The 24,928-nt window shown below is 40.9% G+C and overlaps 1 protein-coding gene across 1 annotated transcript; it reads right to left on the bottom strand.

The window, feature by feature from the left end:
- Nucleotides 1–10,607: 10,607 nt before the first annotated feature.
- myb (v-myb avian myeloblastosis viral oncogene homolog) lies at nt 10,608–21,381 on the bottom strand. Its single transcript, XM_083520938.1, has 15 exons — nt 21,054–21,381; nt 18,950–19,067; nt 18,639–18,710; nt 17,819–17,911; nt 17,282–17,502; nt 16,479–16,701; nt 16,220–16,288; nt 16,003–16,107; nt 15,494–15,724; nt 14,106–14,230; nt 13,879–13,990; nt 13,650–13,769; nt 13,453–13,536; nt 12,326–12,430; nt 10,608–12,096 (listed from the first exon to the last, which is right to left on the bottom strand). The coding sequence occupies exons 1-15, from the start codon at nt 21,074–21,076 to the stop codon at nt 11,983–11,985; spliced, it is 1,815 nt and encodes a 604-aa protein (XP_083377064.1). The 5' UTR covers nt 21,077–21,381; the 3' UTR covers nt 10,608–11,982.
- Between the last annotated feature and the right edge of the window lie 3,547 nt (nt 21,382–24,928).

The following is a 24,928-nucleotide window of genomic DNA, read 5'->3' as shown; positions in this document are numbered from 1 at the left end:
GGAAAAAAGCTTGGGTTCAACTGAGCTTCTGCAGTGTGTTTAATAACCCACAACAACTCAGCAAGAAAACAGACAGCAAACAACAGAAAATAATGCTATAAAGAAACTAGACAACAGACAAAACAAATAATGCTATAAAATAAACAACAGCAAGAAAAGTTAAACAACAGCAGTGGACAACAATGATTGGACAACAGCAAGAAATGTTAGCAAGAAACCAGACAGCAAACAACAGCGAGAAATGCTAGAAACTAGACTGTGGTCAATAGCAGGAAGTGCTAAATATATATTTATATATATATATATATATATATATATATATATATATATATATATATATATATATATATACACAATGAACACAATAAGTAATGCTAGCAAGAAACTTGAGAACGAACAACAGCTAGAAATGCTAGCATGAAAATAGACAGCTAACAACATCAAGTAATGCTATAAAGAAACTAGACAACAGACAAAACAAGTAATGCCATAAAAAAAAACTAAAGAGTGGACAACAGCAGGAAATGTTAGCAAGAAAACAGACAGCTAGCAACAGCGAGAAATGCTAGAAACTAGACTGCGGACAATAGCAGGAAATGCTGTAAACGAAAACTATACAATGAACATAACAAGTAATGCTAGCAGGAAACTAAAGAGCAAACAACAGCAAGAAATGCAATAAATAAACTAGACAACAGACAAAACAAGTAATGCTATAAAATATATTAAATAGTGGACAACAGCCTGAAATGTTAGCAAGAAAACAGACAGCTAGCAACAGCAAGAAATGCTATAAAGCATCTAAACAATGAACATAAGGAATGCTAGCAAGAAACTAGAGCAGGGGCAACAGCAAGAAAAGCTAGAAACTAGACTGCGGACAGAAAGTGGTCTTTCGAGATGATATTTCAGTCTTTCTCTCTCTCTCTCTCTCTCTCTGTCTCTGTCTCTCTCTCTCTCTCTCTCTCTCTCTCTCTCTGTTTCTCTCTCCCCCTCTTTGCTGGCATTTCTTGCTGTTGTTAGCTGTGTAGTATCTTTCTAGCATTTATTTCTTTTTTTCCGCTGTCTAGTTCCTTGCTAGCATTACATGTTGTCCACTGTCTGGTTCCTTGCTAACATTGTCTAGTTCCTTGCTAACAACAGGTCATTACCAGACCAGGTCACGACCAGCCACCAGAACGCTCCAGTTTCCTGGAAGCATTTCTTGCTTTTTTTCCACTTTCTGTTCCGTTGCTAGCATTACTTACTTTTTTTTCCCTAGTTAGTTTGTTGCTAACATCCCATGCTGCTGTCTGCTGACTAGTTTGTTATAAACTACTTGCTGTAAACTTAAAAAGTGGATAAGCGTTTTATTTTTTTTATTGTTTTGATTAGTTCATATTAGTACAGTAGATACATTGCTGTGATTCTGCTCTACCCTGACCACAGTTGGGCAGGTACTGAAGATGAATGACTAGCACTAGCACTAGCATCTTATGCTTGTTTCTCTTTACTCGATCGAAACGATCCTGTACTCTTCCTCAACTCTGTTCTTAGACTACATAAGAAACCTGTGCATCAGTATAGTGCTGAGTAGATACTTAAGGAGGTAAAGCAGTACATTAGACAACACTCGGAACAGCTCGACGAGTGTTTATGACGTTATGCATGTTGATTACTAAATTCTCCTGGACTTTATCTGTGTATTTCTCACACCGTGCAGTGACATCGTAACTCTGTTGGTGTTCCTCAGAATTCGTTTTTCCACTGCTATTCTTTATACACCTTATATACGTACTTAACCTTGGAATAATCTCATCTGTGAAAAAAAGTCTGTAAATGTTTGGTTGTAAATACTGAACTTGTTGCATTGCATGATCATATTTTTGAGGTACAAAATGAAGGACCTCTGAAAATCCTCTGAAAATCCTCTGCTATAGACCTCTTCACCAGCAAACTGTTCCCAAAAGGGTTATTATTAAATGAGGTGTAATATATATATATATATATATATAGTGGTATCAAAAAGATTACGTTTGTCATACGTTTGAGTATTTTCAAGATGTTTCTAGTGTCACACACACTTCAAGAGCAGAAGATCATTACTGAAAGACGACAAGAGATCAGGAAATCTTCAATCTCAATTCCGCACCCACCCTACTCGCCAGGTTTGGCGACTACCAACTTCTCCCTCTTCTCGAAGATGAAGATCTGGCTCAAACGTTGCAGTCGCGAATTGCAGGAGTTGCTTGAAAAAGAAGACTTCCAGGACACGGTACTGGGAGCCCTGTATTACTGTGCACGGGGATTATCTGTCTGTCTGTCTGTCTGTCTGTCTGTCTGTCTGTCTGTCTGTCTGTCTGTCTGTCTGTCTGTCTGTCTATCTATCTATCTATCTATCTATCTATCTATCTATCTATCTATCTATCTATCTATCTATCTATCTATCTATCTAATTAGGACACTACTTACCCGAATCTCGTCACATGTTCTTTGCCAGCTAACAGATTATGAGTTCAGATATTTGTTCCCTGAGCAGATGCTCTTATCCAGATCATTAGTGCTATATCAGTTTTAGATGCCCTCGCCAACAATGCCCTCATCACACGGGTATAACAGTCCACCCTGAAGAGCAATGAAGCGATGCAACAACAGGCCACCAATTTGACATCTGCTGTTTTTTTTGGTTTTTTTTTTTGCTAAACGCGAACTTGGCTCTGATCAGGCGTCTGCTTTTATCAGGCCCCGATTGTTTTTAGAAGCAACGCAAAATAGCACGATTACCTGCCAAAAGTGGAAAGAAGGAGGGGTGAGTTTGAGTGAAGTGTAATTTTAGAAGAAGGCTGGTTAGTGTATATAGAGAAGCTCTGCAGGCCAATGCGTGTGTGCTGATTGGTTCATGCATGACAGGCATTAGTGATGTCACTCACCATCGGAAAAGTTCTGTAGACCATGTTTCCAACGTTGAGGCCTTGTATGTAGGGGCTTACTGCTTATATCTGTCTGTGAATGTGTGAAAGTGGTGTGTGTGTGTTTGTGTGTGTGTGAATGAGGGAACTCACTTATTGCACCTGTGTTTTTGTTTTTTGTGTCACATTGGCTTTGGTGATCTCACCCCCACCCACCCTCCCTCTTTTCCCTCTTTCTCGTTCTCATTCTGCCTTTTTTTTTCTTCTCCTTTTCTCGCTCTTTCTCAGACAGAGAGCAGGTGTCCGGGGCTTCGGAGAGGCTCTGCACATATTCTGAAAGTCTGCTCATGTCTCTTCATTGACAGGCCTTTCCGTTTCAAACCCACAGCATGCATATTCTCTCTCTCTCTCTCTCTCTCTCTCTCTCTCTTTCTCACTTGCTGTCGTTCTCTTTTTCTCTCTATTTTTTCCCTCTATCACAAATGCAAACACACATTTAAAATGTTAACAGATGCTCTTACATTAGACAGCTGAGACAGTAGCGAGAATTTTTTTTCTCCAAACAATAGATTTCTGTCTCTCACTTTCTTTTTCTTATCTTTTTTTATATTTTTGTTGAATCCATCACAGATTATAAATATTATGTTAGCTATTTAAGATGACAGAAATGACAGATAAACTAACAAGTCATATTCAGGCCAAGAGTTCAAATACACAGGATATAAGGACTGGAGACCCCAAAGATTTAATATCACCATCTGAGCCTTAATGCAGTGGACATGAGGCCTGGTGCGAAAGAAAGAAAGAAAGAAAGAAAGAAAGAAAGAAAGAAAGAAAGAAAGAAAGAAAGAAAATAAATCATGGAGAGTGTCAGAAAAAAGACATTAAGAGAGAGAGAGAGAGAGAGAGAGAGAGAGAGAGAGAGAGAGAGAGAGAGAGAGAGAGAGAGAGAAATACATGAAGAGTGTCAGAAAGAAAGACTTGGAGAGAGAGAGAGAGAGAGAGAGAGAGAGAGAGAGAGAGAGAGAGAGAGAGAGACAGAGAAAAGAAAGAAAGAAAGAAAGAAAGAAAGAAAGAAAGAAAGAAAGAAAGAAAGAAAGAAAGAAGGTCATGGAGAGTGTCCGAAAGAAATACTTGGAGAGAGAGAGAGAGAGAGAGAGAGAGAGAGAGAGAGAGAGAGAGAGAGGAGAAAGAATTGAAGAAAGAAAGAAAGAAAGAAAGAAAGAAAGAAAGAAAGAAAGAAAGAAAGAAAGAAAGAAAGAAAGAAAGAAAGACCATTAGAAAATGAAATGTAAGATGTACATCATGACATCATAAACACATGGTTATCCACTGGCCTTAACTGAGCCCTAAACTGTTCACCATGTAGACTGAAGGCCATTTTGTTTAGTAAAGTGACTCAAAACTTCCAGACAAAAAACGGTGGTACTAGAGTATACTAAACGCTGGTTTTAGAAAGACAGAGGGAAACAATAGGGGGAAAATCTACTGAAGCCTGCAATAAAGGCATAAGAGACTTTCAGCATAGAGATCCAGCAACTGGGTTTTTCTCCTCTCAGGTAAGTTCTGGAGTCAGCATATAATGAAGGAGTAATTCATCAAAATTCAAATGACCTGAGGTTCTGCAGGTTGTAAGATCATGCCCATAAGACACGCTTATGCCAAAGCAACTTACTTTACAATGATCTCATTTATACAGCAGAGCAGGTGAAGGTTAAGAGGACTTGATTAAGAAGTAGCAGCTTGGCCGTGCTGGGATTTATACTCACAACCTTCTAATCAGAAGTTGGTTGTTTAAATCACCGAGCTACACTACATGCGAAAAGATTCGTATTTGCTTTTTGAACATCCCATTCTACATTCAGTCCCCATTCTCTGGAGGACCTCCACTCTTCTGGGAAGATGTTTTTTTAGATTTGTGTGAGATTCATTTAGCCACCAATGCAAGGTTGTGAGTAAAATCAGGGACTGATGTAGGTGAGCTGAGGAGGCCTGGTTTGCAGTCAATGTTCACATTCATCCCAAAGTTGTTCAATAAAGGATTGTGCATTGTCATGGTGGAACGGTTTTGGGTCTCGTAGTTCGAATGAAGAGAGAATTTAATGCTATAATGCACAATTGTGTGCCTATAACTTTGTGGTAACAGTTTGGTGAAGAACCACATACGGATGAACCACATACGGCTGGAAAGGTCAGGGGAGTTTATCACTACCACTGAATTTCTATCCATTGCGCTTCAGCAATCTCTGAATCTACATTTGAAGATGCTCAGTGACAACATCTATAGTTAAATGCGCTTTACAGGGACACACAGGTGGCGAAGTCGGAGGGGATGTGAGAGCTGAGCAGCAGTAAATTTAGGCCCAGGTCTGAGGCAGGCCTTCGTCTCGGACAGGCACACAGGAAAAGAGTTATCCTCAAGAGACTTAACATGTCCTCGCCTGCTTTCTTTGCACCAATTCCTGCATTCGCATTACCATCCTTTCTCACCCACAAGCTAACACACACACACACACACACACACACGAACACACACACACATACACACAAATTAGGTTTTTTTTTTACGTCAAAAGAGGCCACTTAAAGAACCCCTTCAGCATGTTAAACGTGTAAGCTGTATTTAAAAAAGCCACACACTTACTCGTAGTCAAGACACGATACACACGTTTTTGCGTTATCTTAATGTCATTTATTGCTATGGGTTCTCTGAAGAAACACTATTATTATAGACACCTGACTGTATGTGCTTTTCAAACATTGCTTTCCACAATATGTCCACATTCACTGTTATAATAACATCCACTCTAATACAAAGATGTTCTACAAGATTTTGTGGATATTAATGTGAGATTCATTCAGCCACAAAGGTGTTAGTAATAAAGTCAGGTGCTGATAGAGGTGAGGTGAGGAGGCCTGGGGTGCAGTCCAATCATTCATCCCAAAGATCTTCAATAGCATTAGATCTTCCACTCCAAACCATGTAAAGCACATCTTCATGGAATAGGTTTGGATCTTGTAGAAAAGCGAAAACTTTAAGACGTCCTGGACAATTGTGTGCCTCCAAGTTTGTGGTAACAGTTTGGGGAGGAAGCACATATGGCTGAAAAAGTCGGGTGTGCCAATACTTTTTTCCATGAAGTGTAAGTTTGAGGAAGAACTAAATAAGAAATGTATAAACATTAAAATATAATGTATTTATAGTGTTTTAATGTATAAGAATTGGTTTCCTGTACTATATATATCAGTGGCGGGTCGTGCATTTGGTACCTGGGCCTTCAGTGGGGACGTACCCGACTTAATCCACCTCTTAATCCACCACTATCACGTCGCAATTATAGAAACCATCAATACAATAAAAAAACGCAATATAACAATGCGTGGCATTACAGAGAGAGACATTTCACATACGGAGGTTGAAAACCATTTTACTAAAGCAAGAAACCCAGTTAAGACTCCAAACCTCTACACCACAACCACAACTGTGCACCTACAACATCTGGAGCAGTTCAGTATCAATATTTGTAATAACATGACAAAAACATTAAACATGTAAATAAAATACAATCTAATTACCAGAGATACAGACTCATAATGTGCACCGCTCCTCAGAGGCTGTAATCCAGTGGTACCGCTCGTATTCACTGGTCTGGAAGTGGAGAACAAACCCTTTCCCGAGCTGAGACAAGCTAGCTAGGCTCTGGGTTGGCCGACCTCCTCACGATGTCTAGCTTTTCTTGAAAAGTTCACCTTGAAAATGTCCGAGACCAAATAAATTTCTCATTCTCCGTCAGACATTGTGGGCATAAAAAAAGACTTGCCCAGATGTATTAATGTGTGCAGAGCTACACACGTGTTTTGCCAGTCGAACTTGGCTTTTACAGTTTCCCTCTGACCAACCAATCAGAGGATGGAAAAATGCTGATGCTATTCTGTGCCAGCAAACCGCCCTGTGAGGTGAATTTGAAATCTAGTTGGTTAAAGAAACAGACCCATTGCTAATATAGTCTAAGGTACATCGGCCAGCAGTACTGACGTTGAAGGCCCTGGGCAGATTAGATTGACATGGCAGCACATAGGCTGGAATCTGATTGGACAAAAAATCAAACATCCACATACACGTACTGGAAGCAGTGCAGCCAAAAGAAACAATACAAAATGAAGAGAATAAACTTTTTGGAATAAATTAATACAATTTCATGGAACAAATATTAGTAAAATATTAATATGTAAATGCAGGTCAGTGCTTCTGATAGTGTTTAAGCCAGCAGAGAAGGCTTTGCCGGCCCTGACCGCCCACCACTGATTGCATTCAATGTTCTGGAATGTTCACAAAACTAGTCAGCTCCTGTTATTACTTTCATTACAGCATCTACAGAGATATGATATGGCATCATTTCGTCACTTCCTCTTGCAAAACTTTCGAAATCTCGACTATATCCTTGTCCTTAATTCTCATTACCATAACATATTAGTGTGAGCTATATATATATATATATATATATATATATATATACAGTGAGGAAAATAAGTATTTGAACACCCTGCTATTTTGCAAGTTCTCCCACTTAGAAATCATGGAGGGTCTGAAATTGTCATTGTAGGTGCATGTCCACTGTGAGAGACATAATCTATAAAAAAAAAATTCAGAAATCACAATATATGGTTTTTAAACTATTTATTTGTATGATACAGCTGCAAATAAGTATTTGAACACCTGTCTATCAGCTAGAATTCTGACCCTCAAAGACCTGTTAGTCTGCCTTTAAAATGTCCACCTCCACTACATTTATTATCCTAAATTAGATGCACCTGTTTGAGGTCGTTAGCTGCATAAAGACACCTGTCCACCCCATACAATCAGTAAGAATCCAACTACTAACATGGCCAAGACCAAAGAGCTGTCCAAAGACCCTAGAGACAAAATTGTACACCTCCACAAGGCTGGAAAGGGCTACGGGGAAATTGCCAAGCAGCTTGGTGAAAAAAGGTCCACTGTTGGAGCAATCATTAGAAAATGGAAGAAGCTAAACATGACTGTCAATCTCCCTCGGACTGGGGCTCCATGCAAGATCTCACCTCGTGGGGTCTCAATGATCCTAAGGAAGGTGAGAAATCAGCCCAGAACTACACGGGAGGAGCTGGTCAATGACCTGAAAAGAGCTGGGAAACGTGTTTGGAGGAAGAAGAATGATGAGTACCATCCCAAGAACACCATCCCTACTGTGAAACATGGGGGTGGTAGCATCATGCTTTGGGGGTGCGACTGCACTGTATTAAGGAGAGGATGACCGGGACCATGTATTGCGAGATTTTGGGGAACAACCTCCTTCCCTCAGTTAGAGCATTAAAGATGGGTCGAGGCTGGGTCTTCCAACATGACAATGACCCGAAGCACACAGCCAGGATAACCAAGGAGTGGCTCTGTAAGAAGCATATCAAGGTTCTGGCGTGGCCTAGCCAGTCTCCAGACCTAAACCCAATAGAGAATCTTCAGAGGGAGCTCAAACTTCGTGTTTCTCAGCGACAGGCCAGAAACCTGACTGATCTAGAGAAGATCTGTGTGGAGGAGTGGGCCAAAATCCCTCCTGCAGTGTGTGCAAACCTGGTGAAAAACTACAGGAAACGTTTGACCTCTGTAATTGCAAACAAAGGCTCCTGTACCAAATATTAACATTGACTTTCTCAGGTGTTCAAATACTTATTTGCAGCTGTATCATACAAATAAATAGTTACAAAATCATACATTGTGCTTTCTGGATTTTTTTTTTTTAGATTATGTCTCTCACAGTGGACATGCACCTACTGTGACAATTTCAGACCCCTCCATGATTTCTAAGTGGGAGAACTTGCAAAATAGCAGGGTGTTCAAATACTTATTTTCCTCACTGTATATATATATATATATATATATATATATATATATATATATATATATATATATATATATATATATATATATATATATTTAAAACATATGAGGATTGTATTACATTCTTACTCTTTATATATATATATATATATATATATATATATATATATATATATATATATATATATATATATAAAGAGTAAGAATGTAATACAATCCTCATATGTTTTAAGGACACACATAAAAAGGGCAAGTGTCTTCTTGTCACTCTTCAGCAGTTAACATCTGTATGGCATCAACAGGGTCCCATGCTGGCAAAATAACAAGAAAACACCTGACTCAAATTTTTATAGAAAGTTGCAAGTTAAAGGTAAATTGTTAAGCTTGGGGGCGGGGTCTGTCGATTTGTGTAGAGCTTTGTTCCTATAAGATGCAGCGAAATTCTTTATAAATACAAATGTCCCAACATTTTCAAGGAATTTGTAAATATATTCATCTCTAACACCTGAGCTGAGCTGAAAAACATGACACGATGTGTCAGACCGTGAAATAGTCAGGTCATAGAAACCAAAACTTAATTTGGGTTCTACTTCTGAGATCCTGAGGCTACAGTGATCACAGAGCAGTGATGGATGAAGTAGATAAAGTAGAGATGCACTCAGTAAAAAAAATCACTCCAGTAAAAGTGTCTCTTTAAACTTTCACTTGAGTAAAAGTACAAAAGTACCTTCAAATGTACTTAAGTATCCAACGTACTACGATTTATTATAATGTTCCTATTATCATTTTTTATCACAAGACTCTTTGCTTAATCAACTGTTCATGTGAAAAGACTCGAATGTTGCTCTTAACACACTGATCTATTAACACTGATTGATTTCTATTCAAATTTCATTTATTCCTCTCAAAATGTTCTGCTTGCTGTTGAACTGACGCTGAACCGTACGCTCGTCCCCTCATTGGCGGCTTGCTGCGTGTTTGGAGTAAAAAGTACGATTATTGAAATGTAGTGAAGTAAAAGGCTCCACAAAAAGAAATACGTCAATGTTAAAAAAGCTACTTAAGTACAGTAATGAGGTACATTTCCCATCACCTTTAACTAACGTTTCTGTAGGATATTATGGTGGTGCAGGTTTTCCTGTTAAAGTGCCTCTTATTGTATAGTTCACAATAGAACTTTTCTCCTTTTTGCAAGTTGATACTGACTGATGACTCCGACAACTGATGATATATTATTTGAGCAAACGTTGTCTCAGGAGTCGAAGTCCAGATGCCCTGCCGAGCCGCAGTAGCCCACGACGAGTGAAAAACGCTAACGAGCCCGAGGCGATACAGTTAGATCCATTTGCATGCATCGTAGCTGAAGGTGTGTATTGTGTCGGATCGTTTCGAAGTCACTACGCAGTGTGTTAATGAGCTTTTCCCCTTCGCACCCTCTGCTCCCGAACGGCGCTTTATCAGCCGCCTCTGATCTTTCAATCAGCACAAACTGCTCTTTCTTCTGTTTGAACATTCCACACAGCATGCTCTTTCTCCTACTTTGACTCATACAAGGCCTGGATGTGAACAGGGCACCGGGTTATCAGTAATGAGCGCTATGAACACTACTCGGATACAATCAGGGAACTCTTCACTGTAGCGTTACTGCACTTCTGGCGTCCTTGTAACATTAAACACGGATTAATACAGCAGGGGTGGTGTGGTATAAACAAAAACCTGTAAAAAGGGTAATAAAATCATATTCGTGTTGTATGTAACTTGCACCATCTCTAGTATTGGATTTTCAGGAAATAAAATCGCAACAGCGCGAAACAGAGTTAAGCAACGAGGAAGAAAACCACGCAAGGTTCCAAAAAAAAACACACTTTATTCACATGGCAGTTTGTTTTTTAAAAAAAAATGTCATATCAAAAATTTAGTAGAAAAATGCTTGATGTATATAAAAAAAGTGTTTGTACTTTTCGATAATACAAAAAAAAAAAAAAAAAAGGCAGCAAATAACAAAAACGTTACTGCTGTATGGTTCTTATTGGCCACAATAGGCTTGGTATAAAAAAAGCACATTATAATATTACAAACAAAAGGCACAGTTATATAAAATATATATATAAAAATAAAAAAACAAAAACAAAAAAAAAACAAGAAACAATTCCAGTGTTTATAAAGCAATACCGTTGACATGCTGAGTTATCATTTTTTTCTCTTTTTTAAAAAAAAAAACAACAGTGTTATGAAATGAATTGTAAAGAAATGTCTCATCAAATCAAAAAGCTCTTATTTTTTGTCACTTAGGCCTTTGATAATGAAAGCATGCTTGGTAAACGTTTTTTTTTTTGGTAGTAAATCACGATAAAAAAAATCAACACTTTCGTATTTTTTGTTCAATTGAAATCTTGCTTCGTATCTTTCTTTAATATCGAGTTGAAAAAAATAGTGCTTAAAGGATCCTAATTCAATCCTAATTTGTATTTGTTTTGTTTTATGAAATGGTAACACTAGTGAAATGATGGGTGTCTTAATAAGGACATACATTATTTCTGAACTTGGCACTTGGAACTATGAGGCACTTGTACTCGGATCAGTGCTTTGGTTAGGAATACGTTGTTTTTTAGTTTTTTTTGTGTGTGTAGCGCATTTTTAAACATCATTCTGTGTCGTTTGTGAGGCAGCACTTCTGGGCTACGGGATTGTAAATCATGATAATGCTCAAAGGAAACACGCTCCTTACTGGTAACGCACAGCTATAAGATTAGCGGGATTCACGAATACTGGGGTCCAACACTGACGAATGCGCCTGTCATAGTTAATTATTCTTAATACAAAATAATAAATTATTACAAATTGTTATTTATATTAAAATCCATACAATTAGAGCCCTCATAGACAGTTCAATTTCCCCCACATATAATACAAAATATTATAATACATTATTATTTAAAAATTTTTTAAAAAGATGACAAAGTAGAAAAAACAAAGTAGAAAAACAAAACAAAAAAAAGACGACTTTCGTTTTTTTCTTTGGTTGGCTGACTTCCAACACGAAAACGCACAACTTAATTGAAGGCCGTGCCGTCGAATGAACGGCTCGACGCCTCTCCCAAATCGCGTACCACAATGACTCAACCCCGCCTTAGGAGCGGCCATGGAGTGTTTTCTTTTTTCTTTTTTTTCCCATTATTACAGGATGATTGTCTTCTGTCTCTCAAACTCTCCCCGTGTCTCCTACATGACCAGCGTGCGGGAGCAGAAGCTGTTGAGGTATTTGTGTGCAGGCTCTGAGGGCAGGAGCTGGTCCTCGGTTTTCCCGCAATGCACCTGCTCCCATGTGCCCACGTGCTGAAAAAAGGAGGAGGAGAAGAAGGGAACAGCAGACAGGTAAGAGACGTACAAAGATAAAGAATATAAAGAGCGGCAAAGTTTTATGGCTTTATAGCGTAATACGACACCTGGATTCGAGGCGTAAAGTAAACACGTTTCCGCCTATTCTAAATACCTTTATACTCAACGCAACACCGTTCTCGCAAAATCATTGAGGGAAATTGATAATTATTTTTTTTTGGGTTACCTGCACTGGGCTGCCCAGAGTTCTGCGTTGCATCTGAGCTGCTTTATGTCCGTCCTCACTCTTCTCTGATCCGGGCAGCATCAGCAGCGAGCTCGACAAAAGATCCTGCGAAGAGACGCAACGGCACAGAGGTCAAATCTTACTCCACTGATAAACCACAGACGAGCGTTCGTTTCGCTATTTCATCTACAGGAGGTCAAACTGAGGACAGAGGTGAAATGTAGGACTGGGTGATGCGGCAATCGATTGAGAGATAATCACCGAGTCATTTTTAAAAAAACATTTTCCTAATGTTGACCATGTTTTTTTTTTGTTTTTTTCTTTTGTTGGGGGGGTTGAGGGTGTGGGGGGGGTGTTATTGTTTTTTTACAATTTTGCCCAAGAATAACGTTTATAAAATAAAAAAACATGACAAAAAGTGCAATCCATATGCTGTTCAGTGAGACAGAAAAGCCAAAAGGGCTTATTTTAAAGCCACTCTTTTCTAAAGGTAAAGGGGTTTTCTAGGGTTAAGACAAACGCAACTGTAATACAGTCTCGCTGCAGACCACAACTGCCATCTGGTATACGTTCCATTCGTATTGTTGCGCATATCTGTCACACACTCGAACTGCACAATTCTCCGTCCTCAGAACTCACCATTGCACTCGCTACTGTTGCGTCTTACTACGTCATTGTATGTATTTTTTTTATTGCACACCTTCTGCAACATGCGCATTCTGATTGGACATCAACATCTTATACATTTGCATAAAAAGTACTTCGTGTTGATGCCTCGTTATTGCTATTTATACCATTATACTGATTCAACGACTTTCCTCTTTGTTTTATGTTGTTTATTGTTAAATATTTTCTGTAGTTTCCCTGCAGCTTCGCTTAAGCGTTTCATTGTATTTGTTTTGTATTGTATGTGTTTCAATGACCTCTGTGCACATGACATAATAAAGTTGAAATGCTCGACTCATAATTTTTTATTCTAATGTTGCTTTCTTATCGTTTAAAGGGATTTTAGATTTCGATCATTCCTGGATCGTTAGATAGGCTCTACAAACCTGTATGATATGCGAAATCTGTGAAATGCATTGCGATGTCGATACAAGGTCATGCTGAAGTGAAAGGTCACTCACCGGCATATTTTGGGCCGGGCCACTGGAAGGAAAAAGCTGAGTATGAAGACTCTGGCCTTCCCACTGCAGACACGTTGGCTCGACCTACAAGCACAATTTGACCTCGTTCACTGTGTTTTCTACACAATACTAACAGAAATAAATGACACAAGAGACATAAGTACATACAAAAAATGAGTACTGAGGCACTGACTCACCTCTTGTTTAATCTTCTTGAGAGGAGGTTGATCGTGATGAGCTCCTCCGACACTCACTTCACATTCCTGAGGCTCCTGTTTAATTCCCCCAACGACCGAGTCTACAGGAGGGCTGTGGGTCTAAACACAACACCACACACCGTCATGAAGGCTCGAAAACAACAGCTTCATCCACACACGTTTCATATTAAACACACACACACACACACACACACACACAAACCCTTACCCTCTTTAGTGGTCCATATTTGGTGTCCTGCAAGGTCAGTGTGGTTTTGAATGGAGTAGGAGTGCGAGGAGAACATTCCAGGATGGAGCGCCTTAGAGGTGGAGTCCTGAACCTGAGGAAAAAAAAAAAAAAGAACAGATGATGGTATGAACTTTAACACATTTGATTATCCTGCTGTGTGATCTGAGAGAGTTCATTTAAGTTCTGGTGCACATAAAGAAACCTACATATCATTCTCCTTCTGGTGGTGGAGACTGAGGTCGGGTTGCAGAGGCTTCTGGGGGCACACGGCTGACGGTGAGACGGGGAGACTCTGACCATCCGAGACTGGATTCACGGAAGCATTTAAGAACTGGAAAAAAAACAAAAGATGGAGATCGCGACCGTCAAGACTTCCTCGTGCACCTGCGCTCGAGTGTGTAAAGGAAAAAACAGTCGCAGAATACACTTCAGAAAACGCAGCTGTTTTTAGAACGTTCATGCAAGTTATGAAAGAAGATCTGAAAAAGGAGGTTTTTCTAATTTCCCCATCGCTTATAGGGATGCAAAACTTTATATTAGCTGATCTCATCATGCGTTTTTTTGTTTTTCTGTTGTTTTTTTATGCACTCATGAAGTTTTCAGATCCGTGTGTTCAAGGGAGTACGATCCGTGTTCCTGACGGTCGCGTTTGCATTCATATTGATCTGAAAGTGAATAACATTTTAAATGGAGACCAGTTGGTTTCGGAAACGTGTAATAAAAGCGCATGCATCTGCAAAGGTACGAGCTACACTACGACATGCTGGACCTTCTACACACACTTTTTAGACACGAGATGAGAAATCAGAAAGGAACAAGAATTGATAGGATCACTCCTCTACAGTCTACTACTTGATTAGCAGCAGAAATCCATATAATCAGTAAAAAAAAAAAATGTGTTCAGCAGGAGATTCGTTCTATAACTACAGGCGGTCTCTCTGTGGTACCTGAGAGGGAGAAAAGGGCAGGGTGCCCGTGTCGGAGCGCTCGGGAGTGGAGCAAGCGAGCGGCAAAACGCCGCTGTCCTCGCTGTCCGAGCCTGCGGTCTTATGCGTTTTACAAATATTCGAGATCTTGTCGGCCCATGCAGGGGTTTTCTGAGAAAATCAAGATTATGCAGCGAGGATGTTATTTATCCTGCTCGTAACCTATAATGTACTGGTTTTATCTCACTTGAAAATATACATGTGCAAATTACAGACGTATACAGACGGTCCCCTGAGTTACGATGGTTCGACTTTTACCGTCTTACAATGACGACAAAATTGTACGTTTTCCGCACACCCGCTTCTACGTACATATTACTGATTTTTTTTTCTTTCTATAATATACAGTCTTATTGTTATACCTCGTTTCGATAAATGATGTACTGTAATTTGTCAAATATAAAAAAAAAAATGACAGTACACTACCAGACGCTTTAAGACTCCTGAGTAGGCTAGCTTGTCTTACGATATTTTTATTTAATATACGATGGGAGCGCAGCTCCATAGTAAATCAGGGACTACCTGTATGTATATAACACTATTGAACTGACACGTTAACGCGTGCGACGCTGAAACTCCTCTATCGACATGTACGTTAGATTCCTTACAGAATCGATATCCATGAACTCCGGTAAGGCTGCCATGATGCCGCTGCTGCCAGCGCCTCCGCTGCTGCTGCCGTTCGTGCTGCTGCTACTGTTCGGGCTGTTCGTGTTCCCGTGGGCGCTCTCTTCCGGAAGGCAGCCTTGCTCCAAGGGCGGGGCTGGGACGGAGACAGACACGCCCACCGAGGTGTCAGTCAAAGAGCCCCGGCCCCATGTGTAACTGGCCATGGAGATCTGTGAGTGTCAGAGAGAATGAAAGAGAGAGTAAATGATAGAGGAAGAGAGACAGAGAGAGAGAAAGGGAACTTGGCTTGTTGAATGGTGTGTTCGGGAGGGGCGGACGGGGCTTCTGGGTTGCACAAGGAGCTGAACAGAGTTTGTGGTGTGATAAGGGCAGGTTGCATCACTTAGCCAAGCAGTTAGAATGTGAAATAGACCCCCCCAGATGCTTCCTCCAATTATTCACACACTCACACCCACACACACACACACATATATACACAAGAACTCACGGGTAGTGCATGTTGTCCTTTCAGCTCATTCTCTGTCGACATCAGAAGCATCTCAATCTCCTTCACTCTCTTCTCTTTTTCGGGATCTTCTTCATTATAGTGTTTCTGAAGCACACAAAGGAGAAGAAACAAGCACGGGTTAGGATCCAATACACGCCGCCCATTTAACTTGTTTGTAATATCGTTTTTAACAACAGAAGTTCTTGGGGGTCGTTACCTGTATAGCCGCGGTGCCGTGCTGTGGGATGTTAAAAATGTTCAGCTGCAGAGCCAATGGAAACGGCACCTAAACATCGAGTGACGGAACAGACAATGAGTTTTGGGTCACTATAAAGACCAGTCTCCGTTGCCGGATTTTCACTAGAAATGTGTCGGCAGCGCAAAATGCAAATAAGCGTTCAAAACATTGTAGCAAAATAATAAAAAAAAGTGGCGTGCAGCGTAGCAATATGATCTCTGCGCCGGCTGGTACGTACCCGCTGCGGGTCGGAGATGTAGTACGGGTACTGGTTAGTGATGGGGCTGGGTGGCATGGAGCTGCTGGTCGGGTTGTGGCTGTAGTTGAGCAGGTGGGATGTTTTCGTGTATCCGTTGGCGATCGGCGTCGAACTGACTTTGTGCGCGTGCTGCAGGTAGCCTTCCTGTTCCACTTTACGCCGCATCGTAGAGTTCCAGTGGTTCTTTATGGCGTTGTCGGTTCTGGGTGGGGGGGGGATTGTGGGGATTAGAAATATCATCATTAATATATGCAGGACATAATAATAATGAACAACATAAATAGACTGTAAGGACCAAAAGTACTGGAACACCCGACCTCTCCTGCACTATGTGGATCAGCCTTTTGGGTGCGGTAGCGTTACATTTTTTTGCTTTCACTTGAACGTTCAAAACCTGTTCCAACATGGCACAAATCCAGCTTCATAAAGATATGGTTTACGTGATTAGGAAAAGATGATGATCTTCTTTAGAAGTCTGATCTCACCCTTACTGAACAGCTATGGAAAGAATTGTGACTGCACCCCAGGCTTCCTCACTTCACTTCACTACATCAGTGCCTGACTTTACTTCCACCCTTGTGGTTGATGAACACAAATCCACAATCATGTCTTCGAAGAAGGTTGGAGGGAAATATTCGAGCAAATTGGGACTAAATGCGGAATTCGATTCTCAAAAATCCCATACCGTACTCATGACCAGGTGTCCGCAAACTTTTGGCATTGCATCGAAATTTCGGTTACTGGTTCGGAGTGATTTTCTAAAGAGATTCTTTCGTTCTTACCTCCCAGGGAGCAGTTTAGCGATCTCGGCCCAACGGTTGCCAAGCTTCTCGTGGGCCTGGTAGATGATTCGGTCTTCCTCCTCGGTCCAGGAGGTCTTCTTGACCTCTGGGTTTAAGTGATTATGCCAGCGTTCGCGGCACTGCTTTCCGATGCGGCCCTTTAAGTGCTTCGCTATGACTGACCAGCGTTTCGGACCGTACTTCTGCACCAGCTCGATCACCTGAGATCACCAGAGAAAGAGAGAGTTGTATGAGTAGAGGAAGGCGAGGCGAACGGAGCCCACACGGATGCATACACACAGAAGGGGAACTTGAATTGCGCAACGCCGTTAAAACCCGCGCATAGATAGCGGCACTGAACCAAACATCTGTAATTATATCCACCTGCGACCAGTAACTGGCCATAAAGATGGCGATACTGAGTCAGACACCTGCTCTGTACAGTTAATCATTAGTTTCCACTCTACTGTTTTTCTGCTGAAATGTTCGCACAAGACGTAGCTTTCCGAGCTGCCTGATTGGGGCGTGTACACGTACCCTCTGGTCTTCTTCTTTGGTCCACGGTCCTTTAATGAGCTCCGGGTTGAGGACCTTCTGCCAGCGGTGCTGACACTGAACATCTGTGCGGTTCTGCAAGGAGCAGAAAAGAAAAAAAATGATATAACACACCTTTTTTTTTTCACGATTATGAAAGCGCAATCGCACATGCGGCGGCTTTAATTACGTCGCGGGACTGTAAATATCACTGACAGGATGTTGCTGGTGTGAATAAGCAAAAGGTCGCTGCGAGATTACGACCTGCTCTGTTTTGTGCTGTGTAATACGCTAACAGGATGCATGTTCGTGTGCGGTCGGTGTTTTAGAACAAGAATTACTGAAGGTGTTAGACTACTCAGATGGCCAGGTGCGTGGATTCCCCTGTGAGCACTTCAGAAATGAAACATCCCCACTTTCTCATTCTCATTTACAGTGATTTATATGAGGCAGAACAGTTTCTGAAACAAAATAAGCTGCCACCATGCGCGCGTGTGTGTATATATATATATAGATGTGTGTGTGTGTGTGTGTGTGTGTGTGTGTGTGTGTGTGTGTGTGTGTGTGTGTGTGTGTGCGTGTCAGCAGGTGCACATCGGATTCTGAAACAAAGCAATTTCCCCACCCTCCCTGGCACTGGCCCAGACTGAGCAAGGGATGCCCATATATGCAAATGGTGCCCTGAACCAGTGCATCTATTCTACCTGAAGCTTCTGCTCATTCACATGCAAATGCTGATATCTAACACACCTCACTCACCTAATCTGACCCTCTACAAGTCCCAGAATGCACATCCCACACTCACAATGAAAAGAATACGTACAGGCAAAAAGCTGGCAATGACTTTCCAGTCCTCTGAGCCATGATGTTCCACCTGTCTTTTCAGCTTCTCATCCTGTCGAGAACAAAGCAGATGTTATTAATTATTACAGAAGAGATGGTGTGTAGGTAGGTGAAGACTTTTCTAGACAGCTTACTCGTCCCATATGCACTCTGAATGCACTCCAGACAGACAGACAGACAGACAGACAGACAGACAGACAGACAGACAGACAGGCAGACAGGCAGATATCTCTGGAAAAAAACCTTTTATTTTCTATGATTTTTTTTTAATAGATCAACATTTGATCGTACCTCTTCGCGCGTCCATCGTGTTTTGCCGAGGTGCCGTTTTCCAGTTTTGGCTAATGGTGCATCGTAGTCATGATCGTAAATCTCCACATCGTCCTCATCCTCGTCGCTGCTGTAAACACTATAAGGAATAAAGAAAAATAGGAAGGAGGATTAAAAAAACATAGGGGTCCAAAAAAACAAAAAAGAGCTCATGTTATGGGAAAGGACGAGTAAATATTAGAATGGGGAAAAAGAAAAAAAAAGGGGAAGCTGTATAATGAGTGAGAGAAGAAGTCAGGTGTAAGTCAGTGATATGATCAGTAAAGGGTGATGTGAATACAAACCGGCCCCCTGGATGTAGTGAATACTAGAAAATAAAACGAAGGGTAACACCGTCAAAACAAAAGTAAAGCAAGCGGCTGAACCTGTAGTGCCAGCGAACTGAGAGAAACCTGTTCTGGTGTTGTTGGTTTCCACAGATACACGGGAAACGTGGAGCGGCCCTGTTTCCCCACAGTGACGTGTTCAGACCTGCTCGGGTCCTGTCACCGCCACATGCTCGACTAACTCACCTGGCCGGCTCCGGGCCAATCGGAAGGGAGCGTGGCGTGTGTGGAAGCCCGTGCTCACCTGGCTTTTGTGTCACAACCTGACGTGCTACGTGTGTTTATGTAAGCCTCGAGCTTATCATTACTGAGTAGCAATAAAACACACAAGACAAGGAAAGGTCTCAGGAGCCCTTTGAGTTGATGAGGTTTACCCCAAGAAAGAGAGAGAAAGGAGATCCTGGGTTGACCTGTGCATTTGATTACATTGCTATATGCGTTTTTGTTAGAATAACTCTATGAGCTTTAATTATAAAACCTATATAAGATATATAAGGTCATATTTTTGGAATGAGTGCAAAAATCAACTACACTCAAAACTGCTTCTTCTGACTGAACCCTTCCTCGTGCACCATATAGAACCATTTCCACCCCAAATGATTTCGTTTTAGAAAAGGTTTTTTGCACACCCGGGCGCGCGCTCGTGCCACTGTCAGTAGGGCAGTAGAACTCGCGTGACCCCGCAGTTCCTCCGCGTGCGCTCGTGGTTTATTTTTTTCCCCCTACCTTTTCCTCGCGCGTTTGCAAGCTTTATAAACCACCCCTCTCGATTTCATACTGCTTTAAAACCGATTACAAACAAACCGGTTCTGAATTGTTACATGCACAAATGTTACACGCGTGTCATTTTTGTTGCAAGTTAAACATCTCAGAAGGTTCCACATGTTGCACAATTTTTTTTCTTTCAGCACACCATGAACGAGCAGGTCTTAAGGTGATATAATAACCGGGATTAAACCTGGTGTGGGAGCGAGATTAGGGTTTAGATTAGACCCAGACTTTAAGAATGGAGTCTGAAAAGGAGACCAAAAAGAAGTAAAGTCTTTCTGCTCCACATGCAAAAGAAAAACTTGTTCAGGGGTAAAAAATAAAATAAAATAAATAAACCCAAGAGGAATTTAAGAAAAATCCTTAATTAAACAGGTGCATTTCCGTTGGTGTCACCACGGCTGGTCTCCTTTCCATGATTCCTTCGGTTGCGTCCTTTGCCAACTTCACCCCACTTTGGTGCAAACCATGAAACGCTGCTCTACAACTTTAACTTCTCAATAATTATAAATATATATAAAAACACAAATGCCCCGCTAACCGACCTCCGGATTGCCCCCTCGACCGTCTGCGCGACCGTCGGTCGCCAGCGCGAGCTCGCTCACGCGCTCACAAGACCGCCGTGCCACCTGTTCGTGCACGAGCCCGAACAATTCGTTTAAGGTCTGGCAATTAAAAGAAATATACGATACACACACACGCACGCACACACACACACACACACACACACATCGCTGGTAAAAAAAATAAAAATAAAATAAGGATCGCGTTCCTCCGCGCGCGCATCTTAATACTTTTTCCGCGAGTCCATAATATACTCGATTTCGAATCGCGAGCCTGTAGCGCGCGCTCAGAACCCGTCAGAAGAAGAAGCACGCGAGCATGCACGCAGGCATCCGGCAATTCTACAATAAAGTGCTCTAGAGATAGAAATAAAAAGAAAATATAAGAATGAAAAAAAAAAAACCAACCTGTGTCTCGGTCGCCTCGCCATCCCGTGTGATGGAAGGTGCGATGAGAAGAAGTTTTAGTGCGCTCAATATGCGTGCGTGTGTGTGTGTGAGTGACTGAGTGTGTGTGAGTGTGTGTGTATACGCGCGCGTGTGCAGGCGTGCTCGCTATAAACTCCAGGTCCTCAGTATGAGGAGGAAGTGGACTGACATTAAGCTCACATTAAATGGTGTGTGGGGGGGGGGGGGAGGGGGGTTGAGTGAGTTAGCGAGGGAGTGAGAGTCAGACTGTAAACACACCACCACCACCACCACCACCATCTATCCATCCATCCATCAAGACAAAGCTCTGGCACGGCCTCCCCGTTCCCTCCCGCTAAATTTGGCGCGTTTCGCACCGGGGCGCATGCGCAGCCGCTCGGGTGGATTCAGAGCGCCAATTTGGACGCCTGGTCGCGCTAAACTCAAGACGCAGAAAATACACACACACGCGCACACTTTTATTCCCTCTGAGTGTGTGTGTGTGTGTGTGTGTGTGTGTGTGTGTGTGTGTGTGTGTGTTTCTGGAAAAACATAAAATGTGAAAGTGGGGAGAACACCGAATTAAAGTTGCTCATTTAATGTAATTAATCCGTAATTATGGCACGTGAAATGTCCTTCATTGCACGGGACATCGCCCGCCCGCCCACACACACACACACACACACACTGTCCACTCTCACTTTCACTTTTAAAGAACCGAAGATTTCCTCCGTGTACGTTTTTTTTTTGTTAAACGATTTAAGATTGCACATCAGCCCTCTGTTTTCAGAGGAACGATTAATGAATTATTGGAAAGGCTCCAGAATCTCCAGATGACGTCACGACCTACTCTTATTCATCGGTCGTGAATGAAAATATATATATTTTTTTTTAATAGAAAGTTTAATAAATGGTTAATTTTTTTAAAGGATGAAATGTGTATTAGGTCACGGCACCACGGAGGGTTAAAATCAGAAATAGAAATAAACAAAGAAAGATTGTGCGGTCATGGGTGGGGAAAATAAACAACAGTGAAAAGTGTTTGGTTGTCAAGGATAATGGTAATCAATGATTGGTCGGTGGAGTAAATAATGATCAGGGATTAGTCATTGGAAAAATAAGGAAACGCTAGAGATTTGTCATTGAGAACATTGGTGGTTTGTGTTTATTCAATCAAATTAATGGCAATTAAAAAATAAATTGTTTAAAAAATTAATATTTGATTGGTTATTGTTAACAATAATGATTTGTGGTTGATCATCGAAAACAACTAACTCTAACCCAAATTAGCAATCTGGGACTGGTAGTTTAGATCAGTTAATGGTGACTATAGAGTCATCATTGGAAAATAAATAACTAATAAATGATTGGTTACTGAGAACAACTGAGATTGATCAGTGAGGATAATAGTGATCAGTGATTAGTCATTGAGGATAACAGTGATCAGTGATTGGTCATTAAGAATAATGGTGATCAGTGATTAGTCACTGAGGATAATAGTGATCAGTGATTGCTCAGTGAGGATAATAGTGATCAGTGATTGCTCAGTGAGGATAATAGTGATCAGTAATTAGTCATTGAGGATAATAGTGATCAGTGATTGCTCAGTGAGGATAATATTGATCGGTGATTGGTCATTAGGAATAATGGTGATCAGTGATTGGTCAGTGAGGATAATAGTGATCAGTGATTAGTCATTGAGGATAATAGTGATCAGTGATTGGGCAGTGGGGATAATAGTGATCAGTGATTGGTCATTAAGAATAATGGTGATCAGTGATTGGTCCGTGAGGATAATAGTGATCAGTAATTGCTCAGTGAGGATAATATTGATCAGTGATTGGTCATTAAGAATAATGGTGATCAGTGATTAGTCACTGAGGATAATAGTGATCAGTGATTAGTCATTAGGAATAATGGTGATCAGTGATTAGTCATTGAGGATAATAGTGATCAATGATTGGTTAGTGAGGATAATATTGATCAGTGATTGGTCAGTGAGGATAATAGTGATCAGTGATTGCTCAGTGAGGATAATAGTGATTAGTGATTGGTCATTAGGAATAATGGTGATCAGTGATTGGTCAGTGAGGATAATAGTGATCAGTGATTGGTCAGTAAGGATAATAGTGATCAGTGATTGGTCAGTGAGGATAATATTGATCAGTGATTGCTCAGTAAGGATAATAGTGATTAGTGATTGGTCATTGAGGATAATGATGATAAGTGATGAATTGTTGTTGTCACAAACGCATGACTCACTCAGGCTTTACACACTGGTGTTGGTGAGTCGTTCCGATCTTCTGTTTAAACTCTTATAACCAGCAGCTCTATAGTGGGTTTCCAGTCACCAAATTAAACACAGTCTATTCTGAATCAGTTTATTCGCTATATTTGTCTTTAGGCTCAAAGGCTAAATCTGTTAAAAAAATCACCAAATCCAGTGAATAAAGTCAGACTCGAAAGCGATGATGTATCCTAAAAAATCTACATTTGTCCTTGAACAAAAGCCTGTTATTACATAAACATCAAACTGCACGTCGCTTTCTACAGTGTGCTGTTTCCAACGCATAATGAAAAATTACTGTCAAACTGTTGATATTTAAGACCTAATCTGTGGAACAGAAATGTCTCTACATCTACAATCGCTACGTAAAAGTACTTTATTGAAAAAAATGTTTTATCCAAAACAGTGTTTTGTTGTTCCCTGATCTTTTATTACTGCCACTAATCATGATGCCCGAGTCACGTCTGATCACATCACTTGGATTGGCCCATTGTCTCAGAGCACCGATGTTCCCCGCGGTACCACGGGGGGTATTGTTGTGGCCCTGTGTGGGGTTAAATGTGCTCATCCATGCATCTCAACCCTCAGGAGGCGGATCGGTCGGTAGATTCCTTGTTAGTCACAAAACAGGATTGTGGAGATTACCTGGGAGGAGCCTGCAGTCCAGAATGACTCAGAACTCATTACAGATTTCTGACAAGGAAATCGATTGGAAGGAAAAACCTGAAAGTCTTGCAAGTTATAAAGAGTATGTGCATCTTTAATGGGATTCATTATTTTGTAAAGAAATTGGGAATAATTGTTTTGTTTTGTTGTTAACCCAGCCATTAAGGTTGCACAAGCCTTAGTGCCGGTCCCAAGCCCGGATAAATGGGGAGGGTTGCTTTAGGAAGGGCATCCAGCATAAAAACATGTGCCAAATCAAACATGCGGATGGTCCGCTGTGGCGACCACTAACGGGAAAAGCCGAAAGAAAGTTGAAGTTTTGTTTTGTTGTTAATTTTTAGCTGAAACCTTTTTTTCCTAAGAGCGTCATTCTTCAGTAAAGTGGTTAAGGCTTTGGGTTACTTATCAGAAGATCTGGGGTTCAAGCCTCGGTATTGACTAACTGCTGCTCTTGGGGCCCTTGAGTAAGGCCCCTGACTTTCTGTGCTCCAGGAGTGCTGTTACAGAGTTGTGCTTTAAAGTATGAGGTCGTATTGAAAAGTTTCGAGGCTAATGTTGCTAACTAAAAATGAAGATTCAGCTCAAAGGTTGCCGTCTTGACACCATTGTGGAGATCCAGTGCAGATCAAAGAAAGTGCTTGACAAGCTTTGGAAAGAAGACGTCCAAGACACGTTACAGATAAATAAATATATATATATATATATATATATATATATATATATATATATATATATATATATATATATATATATATATATATATAATAGAAGGTGTAATACGTAGATACATTTTTCTTTCTGTTATCCCTTATTTCACATTTTCGATCGCTGTTTTATTTGTCCGTAGTGGAGCGTACATGGATATGGACGCATTTGAACACGTTGCATTTTGGATGTCTGCTAAAAACCGATCGGACTCGTT

Source organism: Silurus aristotelis (genome assembly GCF_946808225.1).
Source record: "Silurus aristotelis genome assembly, chromosome: 19".
In the NCBI taxonomy this organism is placed as follows: Eukaryota; Metazoa; Chordata; class Actinopteri; order Siluriformes; family Siluridae; genus Silurus; species Silurus aristotelis.
The sequence above is the reverse complement of the archived record's forward strand: the minus strand, read 5'-3'. Positions and strand labels throughout refer to the sequence as shown.

Bases quoted from the DNA above. Each gene is read 5' to 3' on its own strand.
- myb (XM_083520938.1), bottom strand. From the start codon at position 21,076: ATGGCGAGGCGACCGAGACACAG. The intron at 19,068-21,053 runs GTTGGTTTTTTT...TATTCCTTATAG, and splicing joins GCGAGGCGACCGAGACACAG to TGTTTACAGCAGCGACGAGG. The intron at 13,770-13,878 runs GTAAGGGTTTGT...TGTTGTGTTTAG, and splicing joins AATATGGACCACTAAAGAGG to ACCCACAGCCCTCCTGTAGA.